The sequence below is a fragment of the Chelonoidis abingdonii genome, chromosome 13 (genome assembly GCF_003597395.2).
Source record: "Chelonoidis abingdonii isolate Lonesome George chromosome 13, CheloAbing_2.0, whole genome shotgun sequence".
In the NCBI taxonomy this organism is placed as follows: Eukaryota; Metazoa; Chordata; order Testudines; family Testudinidae; genus Chelonoidis; species Chelonoidis abingdonii.
In genome coordinates, this window is record NC_133781.1 from 10,599,322 (window position 1) to 10,614,453 (window position 15,132).

At 59.3% G+C, this 15,132-nt stretch overlaps 1 protein-coding gene across 1 annotated transcript in view; it reads left to right on the forward strand.

The window, feature by feature from the left end:
- Positions 1-15,132, forward strand: part of USP43 (ubiquitin specific peptidase 43) — a 192,005-nt gene that overhangs the window by 175,051 nt on the left and 1,822 nt on the right. The window contains 5 exon segments of the mRNA XM_032777059.2: positions 7,684-7,761; positions 8,963-9,092; positions 9,529-9,877; positions 10,873-11,031; positions 13,106-13,264. Coding sequence (XP_032632950.2) covers positions 7,684-7,761; positions 8,963-9,092; positions 9,529-9,877; positions 10,873-11,031; positions 13,106-13,264 — 875 coding nt within the window.

Here is a 15,132-nt window from a genome sequence, read left to right on the forward strand (position 1 = left end):
CCTTTCGCAGTCAGTGCCTAGCTGTATTTTACAGTCTGATGCCCTGGAGGCCGCTGGCGCTTTCAGCCTGGGCTCAAGACTTCAGTCTCCCACCATGGCTAAATCTTGCCTCAGTGGAAATCCCAGTTCTGCTCCTCGCTGGCCCCACCAGATGAGAGCAGCAGCAGGACTGGGAGACCCACCGTCAGCCCCTCCAGCAACAGGATACTTGCCCCATATGTCTGAAGAGATTCATTGTGGCAGCACCAGCATGCTCCCATCAGGCCATTGCATGTGCTGCACTCGCTGCCTGGGAGAGCTGGCACCATTACTGTGCTGCGCGGGCCCTGGACACTCCACAGGGCACCTCCTCACTGTACATATCGATCCTTGTCACCAGCTCCCGGCAGCTGGGGCCAATGGTTTTGCTGTCGTGCGGTTGCCATGGCTGTTCCATTGGCACTGGCTGCATCTCATTGGTGCATCCGTCAGGCAGAATGTCCCTCAGAGCTGGGTGCAGGCTCCCAGGTGGGAGATGGAAAGAACATGAGCAATTTGTCTCTGCTGCCTGTTCGTGGTGACCCTGTGTGGGGGTCAGCAGTCGCCATCTGACGTGAGAGTGGCGTTACGGGGAGCTGTAGTAGCCAACTGGGGTCTAAAGGCTGATGTAGTGGAGTGGCAATGTGCAGTAGGAGTTACACACCCAAGCAGGTGTCAGGAGAAGGCCTTTCCCTAGGTTGGCCACTGTCTCCCCATGTGACTGCAAGCAAGTCACCCACCTCTCTGCCTCAGTTTCCTGTTCCATATGGGGGTTAATGATGCTGCCCCATATTTGCAAAGCACTCTTAGATCTACAGGCAGAAAACACCCTGTAAGCGATCAGCACTATTGTAAGCTGTTCCCATTCTGAGTTCAGGTAGGGCACTGGTCAGTTTCATGCTGTTTCTAGTCAGTTTCCTTTCCCAGTTCCCATGCCCTCCTGGTGCTGCTGGGTCCAGATCCCTGGCACGGCCAGGCGAGGCTCCAGACTCTGCTCCTTGGTATGTTGTGCTAACAGTAATGTCACGGCCCCTGCTCTGCTTGTACCCAGCCTGGTTCCCCAGTGCTCGGCACCCACCCGTGGGCTTGAATGGCCAGCGGAGCTCAGTTCCCACTTAGGCACCTAAATAAGCAGCCAGGGTTTGGGAGTGCTCTGCACACTGCGTGTTGAGCTCTTTTGAGGACATGGCCATAAGTGTCTCCAGGGGAGCTGCTGGGTGCTGAACATGCCTGGAAATCTGGCCAGTCGCTTCCCCTGTCCCTTTTAGGTCCCCGGTGGTCGGCAGTGTCCTTTAGCAGACGGGGGAAAGGCAGCGTGAATTCTGTGACAGCGGGGAGCCAACCTAGCACCCAGCACTGGCCAGCTCCCCCACGGCCCCAGTACATTTTGGCAGCTGGTTTCTCCTATCTGCTTAGCTCTGCAAGAAATCTGGGGATGGAGGTAATTGGCCTCCACTCCATGTCCTGAAATCAGCGCCCACTTGGAAGTTCCTGTGTAACATTGCTGCCCGAAGCATGCTCTGAATCAGCTGGCTGGCTGTTACTGATGATCCCTGCTAAACTGCAATAGGTTCTTGTCCTCTCTGCAGCCACTAATTAAGCGGGGAGAAATTGCTGCTGTGTCCTGTAACTGCCTCACTCTGCCTATAAATACACTGTAACGGGCATCAGCGTTCTGGGCAGGAGACGTCAGGCAGACGGCTGAGTTCAGCACCACTCCTCCACTCCAGCACAGCTCTTTAGTTCTTCTAGGCAATGATTTGCTCATTCCAGGTAAACTTTTATACTTGGCCTGGCAGCTGGGATGGCCAGCCAGGATTTGTGGTCCCAGTGGGGATCCCTCTGCAGCTACTGCAGCACACACAATATGATACCAGCACTGACAGACAAGCTCTTCTCTAGCTAGCATAGGGAGGGAGGCAACTATGATCCACTGGGCACAGGAATTAATGCTGCCACTGGGTCAGCATTGGTTGGTGGTATTGTACAGTGTACAATGATCCTGTCACACTAGTGCCTTTGCACTGCTGTGTTCTCGAGGGATCCTGTCGCACTACTGCCTTTGCACTGTTGCATTCTCAACTAATCCTGTCACACTAGTGCCTTTGCACCACTGTATTCTCCAGTGATCCTGTCGCACTAGTTCTCTCTTACCAGCATCCTTGTGAGCACCTCCCCCTGCAGCCCACAGAACATTTGGAAATGGGCGCAGGAATTATTAATGCCTCCCTCCTCCTGAGTCAGGTTCTGTCCCAGATAAAGTTCGGCTGAAGTCTCTTCAGAAGCAGGGCGCAGGTTCGGTGCTGGCAGCGTGTGCTGGTCGCGTATGAGTGGCTTGGGGATTGTAATCACAGTTGCTAGCAGCCCAGCTGGGGGTTGCTGGCTGGCTGCAGGGTGGTGGAGCCACGCTCTGGGGAGATAGGATCAGAGGTGGAGGTAGAGGATGAGCCTTTTAGGGGAAAATTCAAATGAGGCAAAACTCAGTTCTCTGGCTAAGCTCCAGGGAGTGCAGTGCCAAGGGCCTTCTGCTGGCCATGCCATGTGCCCAGTGCCCCCAAGCTGGGTCTGGCAATGCACACTGGCCTCCAGCAGCAAGAAAAGCAGGCAGGATTATGTGTATCAATGGAGATCAGGCCCCACATGCTAGATGCTGCACGTAAAACCTAGTGAGAGACAGTCCCTGCCCTACAGTCTAAACTGGCTGAGCAGACCCATGAAGGACCATTATCCCCACAGTACAGCTACAGACAGGGACTCTGGGGGGCTGACATGACTTGCCCCAGATGAGACAGAGGCAGGAACTGGATCCTGTTCTCCTGAAGACCAGCCCAGAGCCTCAGCCACGAGACCTGCCTTCCCCTCTGGACAAGTTGCCCACTTGCCCCCACTATTCAGGTGGCTTCCTCCCCTGGCTCCCTGTGGCCAGTTAGAGCCATCTAACATGTGGCTGCTCTCGCCTTGCAGGGCTGCATGGAATGGCTAACCTCCTTAGGCACCGCCAGGCACTGAGGCAAGCGGCTATTTTGCACTTGGGACAAGCCACTCTTCCTTGTCTGGCAGCCCTGTCTAGCTCTCCATGTGTAATGTGCCCATCACTGTGGCATCTGCACCTCGTCAGTGTCAGGCCAGGCTTCCCTCTGCATGCTGTGCCTCAGCGGCCCCGCCCAAGGAGACGTGTGGTGTGCAGTCCTGTCCCCATGATGGAGCCAGGCGAGACTCGTGTGTGCTAGGGAGAGGTGTGCGCTCTCCGGGAGGTGGGGAGCAGGGGATTCATGCAGCAGGGCCCTGTCTCGGGGGTTCTCGGGTCTGGGTCGCTGTTCCTAAGGGATTTCAGAGATCAGCCCACCGACACCTTGTGTCATGCTCAGCAGCAGAGCCAGGGTGTGCAGCCCGGGGGCAATGAGTGGTGGGCTGGAGATGACCCAGCAGCAGCAGCAGCAGCAGCTTCTGTCCTGTGGGCCTGGGGCCTGCCCCAGGCACTGTGACCTGGCTCATGGGGTCACTGCACAGCTCAGGTTTGGCCTGGCTCCCCCGCCATCATGACAGAGAGCGGATGGGGCAAATTTGAGCGAGTGCTGTTCTGACCTAGCACACAGGGTCCAAGCACCACGCTCCCCATATGCTGTATCCCAACTCCCAGAGCAGGGAGCCAGCTCCAGCCCCTTGGGACAGGAGTCACCCCTGGCAGCCTCGCTCTCCAGTTCCGGGTGAACATTCATGTCCTGTGTCTCATGTTGTCAGCTGTGTAATATGCTCAGTAAGGTGCCGTACGCGGACTAACAGCACCGGGGCCCCTGCCCTCTCCTGGCCCCATCGCTGGCTCAGGACCACTGGAGCGGCTGGCAGGTGTGAGGGGTGTCACTGTCACTCATGGGGGCTGGGCATGGCTGAGGGGAGCGGATTTCAGAGGCTCCGCTCCCCTTTTCCATGTCAAACACCCTGCATGCAAACGCCATCAGTCTCCTCCAGGTGCGGCCATGGGGTGCACAGGACCAGCTTGGCCACATGGGGCCTAGCACTTGGGCACCTGCTCAGTCTGCTCCTGACAACGGGATGTGGGAGCAAACCTCCGTCACCCCCAGAGGACCCACTCGCCCAGCCAGCTCCCTCTTGGATGATGGAGCAAGCTGCTTGTCTGGGAGGAGTCTACCGCCTACTGGCCCTTCTGGGGATTACACTGCAGCCTCTAATTCCCTGTCAGGGCTGCGTTGTGATTCGGGGGCCATAGTAGACGGGGTTTCTCCACAGCTCTGCTCCCCGTCTCCTGTCTTCCCCATCACAGCAGCTTGGAGATTCTAATGTGGGAGCCTGCCCTGCGCCTCCAGCTGTCCTGAGGACGGGGCATAGGCCTTTAGCTCGCTGAGAACTAACATAGGCACAGACCAGGGCTCCCACACAGGCCCCTGCATCCCCTGTGCTCCAGGCATTCTCGTCTGGTCGGCGACAGCAGCCGGTCACACTGCCGTGCCAGACCAGGGCCCAGTGGAGAAGGCAGGATGGCCGCCTGCTGACTCCGGCTCCTGTGCCCCTTGGAAGTCGTCTCCCCAGCACATCACTCCCTGCCTGGCCTTTGCGGAGACCCCACCTTCTCCCAGCTGCATATTTATAAACCACCCCCCTTGCTGGTTCGTCCCATCTGAGCCAGTGAGATAATAATTATTATTCATTATTAGTAGTACCATGGGTGTGCTTAGGGGTCCCCGTCCCAGATCAGGACACCATCATGCCAGGTGCTGCACAAAGGCACAACAAAAAGACGGTCCCCACCTCAGAGAGCTGTGCCTCTCGCTGCCCATCCAAGAGCCTGTTTCTTCTCCATCTTCATGTGTCTTTCCATGGCACTTCATCTGAACGCATCCATCTCCCATGACGCTTCTTCACGTTAATGTACACTGATGCAGTGCCGGTAACTTACAAAGACGGTCCCTGCCTCCAAGCCCTGGCAGTCTGACAGCAGTCCGGGGGAGAGAGGGTTTGAGCATCGGCTACCCTGGTGGCGAATGCAGGATGGGTAGGGGGATGGATAGATGGATATGGACAGAAGGCAGGAAGGGTTGATTCGGGCAGGAGTTGGGGGCAACATTGCAGGCGAGGAGAGCAGCGTGAGAGCAGGCACAAAGCCGAGCTGATATACACACTGAGGGGAGAGGACTGGGCCTCGTGGTGTGTTGAGGACTCTGTTGGAATTACATGCTATCGCTTTAACAGCTGGGTGGAGAGGACATTCCTTATCCTGCTTGCAGGCTATGGGGCTCTGCATGGAAGTCAGGCATCCAAGTCAGTCTGGGAAGAGTCATCCTAGAACAAGGTGGGTGAGTGGAGTCTCACTGCCTTCGGGAGCAGCCTGCTTTGTCTCTCTCTGGTTTTGGTCACTGGATGTTTTTGGTCTGGATTCTAAGAAACACAGTCGCTTTACAGTGCAACCTTCCAGGAGGGGCATTTGGTGTTTTTATCTAAAGTCTCTGTGTGTATGCTGGGACACCACAGGCAGGGCACAGGGAGTAGGAGGAGCCCAGGGGCCATGCAGCGGTGACATCAGGCTACACGATACCAAGCATGAGGTTCCCCTGCAGCACCGTTGTGGTCCTGCAGTGCTACACTGGCTTGTATGATGGATCTCTCTGAAGTGATGTGGGATGGGGGCCAGTGAGAGAGGGACTCAGGAGACTTGGGTTTGAGTCCCAGCTCCAATCTGTTGGGTGACCCTGGCCATAAACGTGGAAGGATTAGATGGTTATCAGTAAATGTTGGTAATCATTGCGCTCGCTGGACACACACAAACTGACAAATTAAAGATTGATTTGTACAGATGGGCAGAGAAAGAAAACACTGCTGGAGAATGTATTAGTGTTTGATCTAAGGAGTTTCCTTTGTATACCTTGACAGATGATGTGTAAAGTGCCAAGGGGTCTGTACTGACCCCCCAGAAGTCAGAGTGTTGCTGGGATGGCTCCTTAAAGAGGCAGCACCTTGGAGATGATCATCTGTCTCTAAGCAGGCTGGGGGCCTGGCATCTGTGGCTGGGAACCTGCCTTTCAGCTTCCCAGAGCTGGCAGAGCAGAGGTCTGGGAGGTTGGCGGTGTATGGAGCCCCTTTGCTGCAGCAGTCTCCAGTCTGCCATGGGGTGGGGATAGGGTGACCAGGTGTCTGGTTTTTTACTGGACCATCCGATTGAAAAGGGACCCTGGCGGCTCCGGTTGGCAGTGTTCAGGCAGGCTAGTCCCTACCTGTCCTGGCACCGTGCCGCGCCCCGGAAGCAGCCAGCAGGTCCGGCTCCTAGGCGGGGGTAGGGCCCATGCTGCCCCTGCCCAGAGCCCATTCTACCAGCCAATGGGAGAAGGCGGGGGGCTGTGCCTGAGGGTGAGAGCGGAGGGTGGAGCCTCCTGCCCCCTCCCAACTAGGACCCAGACCTGGTGGCTACTTCTGGGGTACACGCAGCGCGGTGCCAGGACAGGGAGGCAGCTTGCCTTAGACCCACTGCACCTGTGACCAGGAGCTGCTCGAGGTAAGCCAGGACTGCCGAGGAAGCCACGCACCAACCCCAGCCTCAATCCCCCTCCCCCCCTGCCAAAGCCAGGGCCCCTCCCACACCCTGAACCCTCTACCCCCTCCCGCAACCGAACTCCCTGCCCCACCCCGGAGCCCACCCTGAACCCCTCATTTCTGGCCCTATTCTGGAGCACACACCTCCAGCTGGAGCCCTCACCCCCTCCTGCACTTCAACCCCCTACCCCAGTCTAGGGCCCCCTCCCACACTCTGAATCCCTTATCCCAGCCCCACCCCAGAGCCCTCACCCCTTCCTGCACTCCATCCCCCTGCCTCAACCCACAGTCTCCTCCCACACTCCAAATCCCTTGGCCACACTCCCCAGCCTGGAGCTCCCTCCTGCACTCCAAACCCCTCATCCCCAGCCCCACCCCAGATCCCGCACTCCCAGCCAGAGTCCTCACCTCCTCATGCACCCCAACTCCGTTCCAGCCCGGAGCCCACCCTGAACCCCTCATTTCTGGCCCCATCCTGGAGCCCACACCTCCAGCCGGTGCCCTCACCCCCTCCTGCACTCCAACTTCCTGCCCCAGCCCAGTGAAAGTGAGAGAGGGGGGAATGTAGTGAGCAGAGGGCGGGGCCTGGGGACAGGGCGGGGCCTCTTGGAGGGGAGGGGCTAGGGTGTTCCGTTTTGTGTGACTAGAAAGTTGCCAACCCAAGGTGCAGAAGGGACTTCACGGAAGCCCCAGGCTGCTGCTAACAAGCCATGGCGCTGGTCAGGGCACGAGGGCTGACAGGGAAGGGAAGGGCAGCTCCATGCCATGCTCCGTGCCCTACGGAGCTGCCTGCAGGTTCTCACATGATGGCTGCAGGGCCTGGGGGAGGAACGGAAAACTTGCTGCCAGACAACATCTGTAGCTGCCTGAGCCCTGACGGCCTGGCCCCTTTTCCCTGCCTCATGCCCCACCAGCACGGGGAAGACAGTGGGTGAGGGGTGGTGCCCTGGGCCTTCCCCTCCGGCACCCAAGGGGCTCTGGGAAGTCTCTGCTCTCTCATGGGGGATCAGCCCTTACTACCAGGGTCAATACAGCGACCCTCAGGCTTCTCTTTGGGTCTGGGCTGGCAGCTGCGATCCGGAGTAAGGCCCCTCCCGCTAATGCCTGGCCTTGTTCCAGCAGAGCGCTGCAGTTCGGCGGCCCGGGCGGCCCCCCCCACGTGAAGGTAGTGGTGGAGTGGGACCCAAACACCAAAGAACGGTGAGTCCTCAGTGCCGCGGAGCCTGTTCCCAGCAGTGGCAGGGGCACAGAGGCAGCGGGTCCATCTCGGTGCCGCAGGCTGGGATCAGATACTCAGGGTCAACACAGCTGGAAGAAAACATCTAGGTGCCCCTTACGTTTCTCATCAGTGTTTGGCCCGTAGACACCTGGTGGCCTCAGGCCTTACTCCTGTGCCCACCCTCTGGCCAAGGACCTGGGCTCTGTATTTCACCCAACAGAATCAGAACCAACTCATTGGGTTCTTAAGTGTCTTGTGTATTAGCGGTCCAACCTTGACGGCCTCACTCGGAATCCCCCCCATGGAAGGACAGAGTAAAGTCTGAGTGGCACCATCCCCATTGTCCTGCTGGGAATTCTGCCCGAGTGAGGACATCAGGATCTGGCCTGCTAAGAATCACTTGCCCATGTCTCCCGCATTGGACAGCAGGGTTAGCTGTGAGCAGTTTGCACAGGACAGTGAGGGTCCATGCACTCTGCGTTTAACAGCAGCACCTTCAGTGGAGCAATGCTGGATTTGCACCAAAGAGCGTGGAATAGCTGGCTCTAGGAACTGGGATGACACTTCATCCTAATAGATGGCTGAGTGCCCAACAGCGCCCGTGACACCAATGGGGTTGCCGGTGCTCAGCACGTGTGAAGATCCAGCCACTTGATTAGGTGCCGAAATACAGAGTTTGAGCCAAGGTTTTCAAGCCTGGGGAGTGATTTTGGGAGGCTCAACTTGAGACACCTCAAAGGGGGCTGAGTTTCAGAGTGTGGCAGCTCAATAGTGTCTGAAAATCAGGCCCCTTTAAGGCATCTCAGGTTGGGGCCCCCAAGTCGCTGGCACTTGTGAATATCTTAGCCTGGGCGCCTAACCTCAAGCCCCTGTACTGGACAGTATTGTCCACTAGGGAGAGAACTGCCCTGCCTTTAATAGAGGGCCACTTCTGCCAGGCAACCAACATGCCAATCCCTTAAGTAGTCACTTAGGACAGGTCTTACTATAACTCAACCTGTGGAACTCACTGCCTCAGGGTAGGGTGACAAATACCACAGGCTGGCTTGGGAAAAAGCAAGACAGTTACTGTCTACTGTCATGCTGCGTCACGGTGATTGGAGTCCCTACCCATGGATGGCACTGCCCAGATGCCATCGTGTGGGTACTGCCTCCCTCCAAGCTCCTCTCCCACCTTTGCAGTCTGTTTGGCAGCATCCAGGAGGAGGTGGTGCAGGACACCGAGAGCATCCGGCTGCAGCAGCAGGCCCATCAGCAGCAGCACAGCTGCACCCTGGATGAGTGCTTCCAGCTCTACACCAAGGAGGAGCAGGTACATGCCATGCAGGGCAGGGTCTGGTCGTGCATCCTGGGCCTGCCATTGCCCTTTGTGCTGGGGCACTGGAGCTGGCGGGGTAGGGACAGGTGCTGGCCTGACAGCAGAGCACCCCAGGGCATGGATCCAGCTGCCCAGCTGGGGCTGGCAGGAGGACGGGAACAAAGGGAAGGGAGAGCCCACTGCACCCAGCGAGGGGAGCCCCAACCTTCCTCTCTGAGCCCGAGCCAGGCCAGGCAAGGCACTGGGGACTGTGCTTCCCCCCAGCCCAGATCCAGGTCACAGGCCCTGCTGGACCTATCCTGCTGGAGGGATGGCGCAGCAGCACCAGGTGCCCAGTGCCCTCCCCATAGGCATGGGGGCATGGCCAGGTCAGTTGCTGGGGCCATGCTAACCCTAGCCTTGCCTGGGGCATGGTGTCTTGTGTCCCCAGCTAGCCCCCGATGATGCCTGGAGGTGCCCCCACTGCCAGGTGCTGCAGCAGGGCGTGGTGAAGCTGAGCCTGTGGACACTGCCCGACATCCTCATCATCCACCTGAAGAGGTTCCGCCAGGTAGGCGAGCGCCGGACCAAGCTCTCCACCCTTGTCCGCTTCCCCCTCCACGGCCTCAACATGGCGCCCCACGTGGCCAAGAGGAGCCAGGCCGGGACACAGGCACTGGGCCCACGGGCGACATGGAAGCAGCTGCCGTACCTCCACGAGAGCTCCCAGCTCAACTCGCTCTACGACCTGTACGCCGTCTGCAACCACCACGGCAGCATGCAGGGCGGACACTACACCGGTGAGTGCACCAGGGCACAAAGTGGGGTGGGCACTAGACAGGTGAGTGCACCAGGGCACAATGCGGGGTGGACACTTTGCTGGTAAGTGTACCACGGCCGCATGTGGGGTAGGCACTTCATTGGTAAGTGCACCAGGGCACCATGTGGGGCAGGCACTTTGCTAGTGAGTGCACCAGGGTGCCATGCAGGGTGAGCACAACATGGGTGAGTGCACCAGGGCACAGTGTGGGGCGGGCACTTCACGGGTGGGTCCACCAGGGCGCTGTGCGGAACATGGCTGAGTCCACCAGGGTGCAGTGTTGGGTGGGTGCTATGTGGGTGAGTGCACCGGGGTGCGGTGTGGGGCCGGTGCTACGTGGGTGAGTGCACCGGGGTGTGGTGGGTGAGTGCACCAGGGTGCGGTGTGGGGCAGGCACTATGTGGGTGAGTGCACCGGGGTGCAGTGGGTCAATACACCGCAGCGCAGTGTGGGGCAGGCACTACATGGGTGAGTGCACCAGGGTGCCATACAGGGTGGGCACTATGCCAATGAGTGCACTTGGATGCCATGCGGAGCGGGCAGTACATGGGTGAGTGTACCAGGGCACTATTCACCCCGTGCTGGTACTAATCATGCTCCAGTCTGGTGCTAGGGGGCGCTGTGCAGCTGGAGGCACCTGGCTTAGAGTGGGGGAAGGACACTGGAAGTCCTGTCTGGCTGCGGTGATTGAACCTCGGAGGCGATGCTACCTGTAGAGGGCCTTGGAGCAGCTGGGCTGGCCCACCCCTAGCTGGCAAATTGCCTTCTGCGTGCCAACCTCTTGCTGCGGTTTTAGTCTCAGGCCGGGCGGGGGGTGGACCTCAGCCAGACGGGCCCCACCAGCGATGCAGGCTGATGGGATTCCACCTTGGCGGGGCTGGACTGAACCCCAAGCCTGGCACCCCCAGGGCTCCGTCTCCACCCCTCATGTGGTTCGTGAGCTCCCTTCCTAAGCACAGCTGTGCTCTGCCCCAGCCTACTGCAGGAACTCCCTGGACGGCCGCTGGTACAGCTACGACGACAGCGCTGTGGAGCCGGTCCAGGAGGATGAAGTCAGCACCCGGGGTGCCTACATCCTCTTCTACCAGCGAAGGAACATCATCCCCAGCTGGTCGGCCAGCAGCTCCGTGCAAGGTGGGCCTGTGCCCCTGCCGTCCGCGCTCGCCCACGGGGATGTGCTGCTGCGGGTTGCCAGGCCTGGCCTACTCAGGGCTAGCTTTAGGCAAAAGGCAGGTGCCGCACCCTGGCTCCCGGGGAGGAACGCCCTTGGCAGAGTAGTTCCAGGGTCTGCTTCGGTACGAGTGCTGGGGGGCCACAGCCTGGCCTATCGTTAGCCCATCCGCCCCTGGGATGGAGTGTCTGCCTTGCCAGCCAGGGGCAACTGTGCACGGAGAGCCGTCTGTGATTGCTTTCCTCTAGCTAGCATAGGTAACAATAGCGGCGCAGACCTGGCCACACGGCCATGAGCACGGGATCATGCACGCTGGTCACTAGCCACTGATCATGTCCATGCGGCTGTGGCTGCACTGCTCTTGTTACCCGTGCCAGGTGTGGCTGTGGCTACACAGGCTGCATCAAACCCTCCTGTGCCCTGTAGACGTCCCCAGGAGAGTGGGTGGAAATCACAGCCATTGGCACCAACAGGCCAATCCACTCCCCACGTTCAGCCTAGTGTTGTCTGTGACAAGTACATTGCTGAGTCTCACCCATAGACTGCCCCATCAGAGGGGTCCCTGGGGCCCATCCCCCCTGGGCTCTGTGAGGCCAGCACCGTGACACCGTTCTGGCTTTAACACGATCAGCCAGCAGCTGAATCCTGCTGAGCCACTCCGGTGTGGATTAGCCAGGGGGAGAGAAAGGACAATTCACACGGGTGTTCGCTGAATGCTCTGGCTCTCGTGCACGCACACGCTCAATCACAAAGCATGTGCACACATCTACACACTGTCACAAAGCACATGCACACACATTTACACATGCACAAAATCACAGCCCATGCACACACACCTACACACACAGTGGCAAAGCACAGTCACACCCCCACCCACCTCTGTGCACGCACAGAGTACACACACTTACACAGGCACATGCATTCTCACACAAAGCGCACACACAGACACACATTCTCTCTCTCTTTCACACACACACACCCTCCTCCTGAGAGAGTGCACTCTCTTTGACAGAGGCTGTATTTTCTCTGAGATCCTTGCAAATTACTAGCCTGTTGTGGCATGTTAATTGCGCTGTCCTATTTGTGCTGCCACCCTGTGACTGCTGCTTGTAACTGCACCTTATGGCACATGCCCGTTTTATGTATTATTACCAGGGGCCACTGAGCTTAGGTGCTTTGGTTTTGGGGTGCCCAAGAGGAGACCCCGAGGGCCTGATTTTCCAAGGCACTGAGCATCCACAGCTCTGAGGGCCTCATTCGGAGCTGCAGGGGAAATGAAGCCCTCAGTGCCTCAGGCTGGGCTCCCAGCACCCCGGCCCATTTTGGAGACGTCGGCCGGGGTGAGAGCCAGCTGGCCGCCTGCCTCCTGGGAGCGGGCACTGCAGGGACTGCCACTGGCACCAAACAACAAGGCTGGAATGGGTGGGCTGACTTCCCACAAGACCCTGGTGGGACTCGCAGCTTGGATCATGGGTCGGGGCGTGCCACCCTAGCTCTGTGAGCCTAACAGGCCCTGGTCAGGGTCCCATTGGCCTCTGGGGTGGGGATGGGACCAACCCACCCTGACTCCGGCTGGGCCAGCATGGTTATATAATGGCTATTGGGCTCCCTCTACTGACACTTGCTCCAAAATGCAACAAAACAAGCCATGGTGACACCTGGCTACCTAACCTGTGGCCTGGGCCTGTCCAGTGGCACCTCTGCCTGAAGATCTCTCCTTCCCCAGCATCAGCTTCCCCCAGGCAGATGGCTCCCTGGGGATCCCAGCATGAGGGGTGCATGGAGGGCCCCACTCTGCACCCAAAGGGGACCAGGGAGGAACCTTCAGGCAGCGGCTCACTATCAAGGGAGGCCCCTGGGAGCTGTAGGCTGTACCTGTGGACAGCTCCATCCCAGTGATTGTTCATTGCCAGGGCAGGGGGACAGGGGCTGGAGCTGGCTGCTTTGCGCATTTTGGTGTCACCCGCCTTGCTGCACCCCCCAACACCCCATTGTGTCTGTGCCCCAGTAATGCACCTGTCTGGATTCCCCTTGCAGGTTCCACCAGCTCCTCCATGTCAGATCACTGGCTCTCACGGCTCAGCGGGAGCAGCAAGAGGGAAAGCCTGGTGTCCCGGAGCTCCACAGCCTGCCCCTCCCTCCCGAAGGTCCCCGACTCGCCCGTCTTCCTCGATGCAGCAACCAGCCAGGAGAAAGGTCTGTGGTATTGCTGTGAACCCCGGGACTGGGCAGCCGGTGCTCTGCCCTGCCACTTGAGCCCTCCCTCCCGACTCCCCCGCGGGGATCCGTGGGGTCGCAGAGCAGGATTCAGCCCCAAGAGCTTTGCAGCGCAGGACTCTGGGCTGTGCTGGGGGAAGCCAGGGCAATTGACTCGCTGGCACTGGGGAAGGGGGCACCATGCAGTGCTAGGTGCAGGGCGTCAGGCTGTGCCTGGACACGACAGGACATTTTGAGCCCAGGGGCCAGTTTGTTTCCCTCCAGGGGCTCTTTCCCCGTAACCCCGTACATGGCCTGGCTGGGTCAGTTGGTCTTTGCTTGGCGTCACAGCCTGAGGGGTCTCCTGGAGGGGAGCCCAGCCCAGCGGCAGGGGAAGAGCGGCCCATTCACTGGGGGTGGCACAGAAGAAGGGACAGTCGTGGAAGAAGCGGACCAGCAGGGCAGCAAGGCTGGTGGCATGGGGCGGGGAAAGGGAATGGGCTGCAGGGATGGGGTGGCAAGGGAGGTCACAATCAGGTTCGCAGGCAGCTGGGTGGGGGCCAGGTGAACTTTCTACTTTGGTCATTTCAGTGCCACCAGCCCCCAGGTATCACAGATTAGGCCCCCAAAGACCTCAAGTGTGGGTTAAAAGGCAGGAGGGTGGACCCAGGCCAAGCTGGCAGGCTCCATTTATTCACCCTTGGGGGGGCAGGAGCCTTGAGGGGCCCTGTCTTCTAGCTTCCCCCACCCCCGAAGGCCAGAACTTGCAAGTCTCCCTGCATCCTGAGCTTGGCCACACTTGGCAACCGACTCAAGCCAGGAAGCTCGGAGCCAACGTGCTCCTGGCGCACATTGGGTTAACCTCGGCCACGCTGTCCCCAACCCAACCCGCACAGCCCCCTGCGGGACTAGCTCCACGGCAAGCTGAAAACAGCCCCCCCTGCGGCCTGCCCCACAAGCAGATGTCTGGGCTCTAGCCCTGGCCATAAGGGGCTGTGCTGCCCCGCACTACGGGGCAGGTTCATCCAGCTGAATGTCCCTCCGGAGCACCATCTGCTGGTCGAATGCATCAGTTACAACTGGCCAAAGGTGCTCTGGCACGTGACCCCTACGCTGCCCAATGTGCTGGTGGATTTCAGTGGCGCATGGGGCCACCAGAGGCAACATTCAGCACTGGCCATTCAGCCGGTTCTTGGGACCCGGCCCTCATCATTAGCATTGTCCGTGTGTCCCTGGCTCCAGTGCGCTAGGTGCTGGACATTCAGTGAGAGACAGGCCCCGCCCAAAGGGAAGGGACTAGATGGACAAAGAGTAGGGGAGAAACAGAGACAGGAAGTGACTTATCCAAGGTTGCACTGGGACTAGAACTAGGGTTGCCAAGTGTCCGGTTTTTGACCAGAAAGGGAGCTGCGGGGGCGGCGCCTGCAGGTGCAAGGGCAGAGCACAGGGCCTTCCCGGCCGCCCATGTGCCTAGGGGATGTAGGGACCTGGTGGCCGCTTCCTGAGAGCCGTGGTAAGTGCTGCTGGGACCCTGCACCCCCTCCCACACCCAAACTTCTGCCCCAGCCCAGAGTCCCCTCCCACACCTAAACTCCCTCCTGGAACCCACACTCTGCACCCCCTCCTGCACTCCAAACCCCTCCTCCCCAGCCCCACCCCAGAGCTCACACCCCCAGCTGGAGACCTCATCCCCCTCACAGACCCCAATCCTCTGCCCCAGCCTGGTGAAAGTGAGTGAGGGTGGGGGACAGTGACAGAGGGAGGGGGATGAAGCGAGTGGAGGAGGGGCCTTGGAGAAGCGGCAGCGGCTCAGGAGGGGTGGGGCAAGGGTGTTTGCTTTTGTATTATTAGAAAGTTGGCAATCCTAA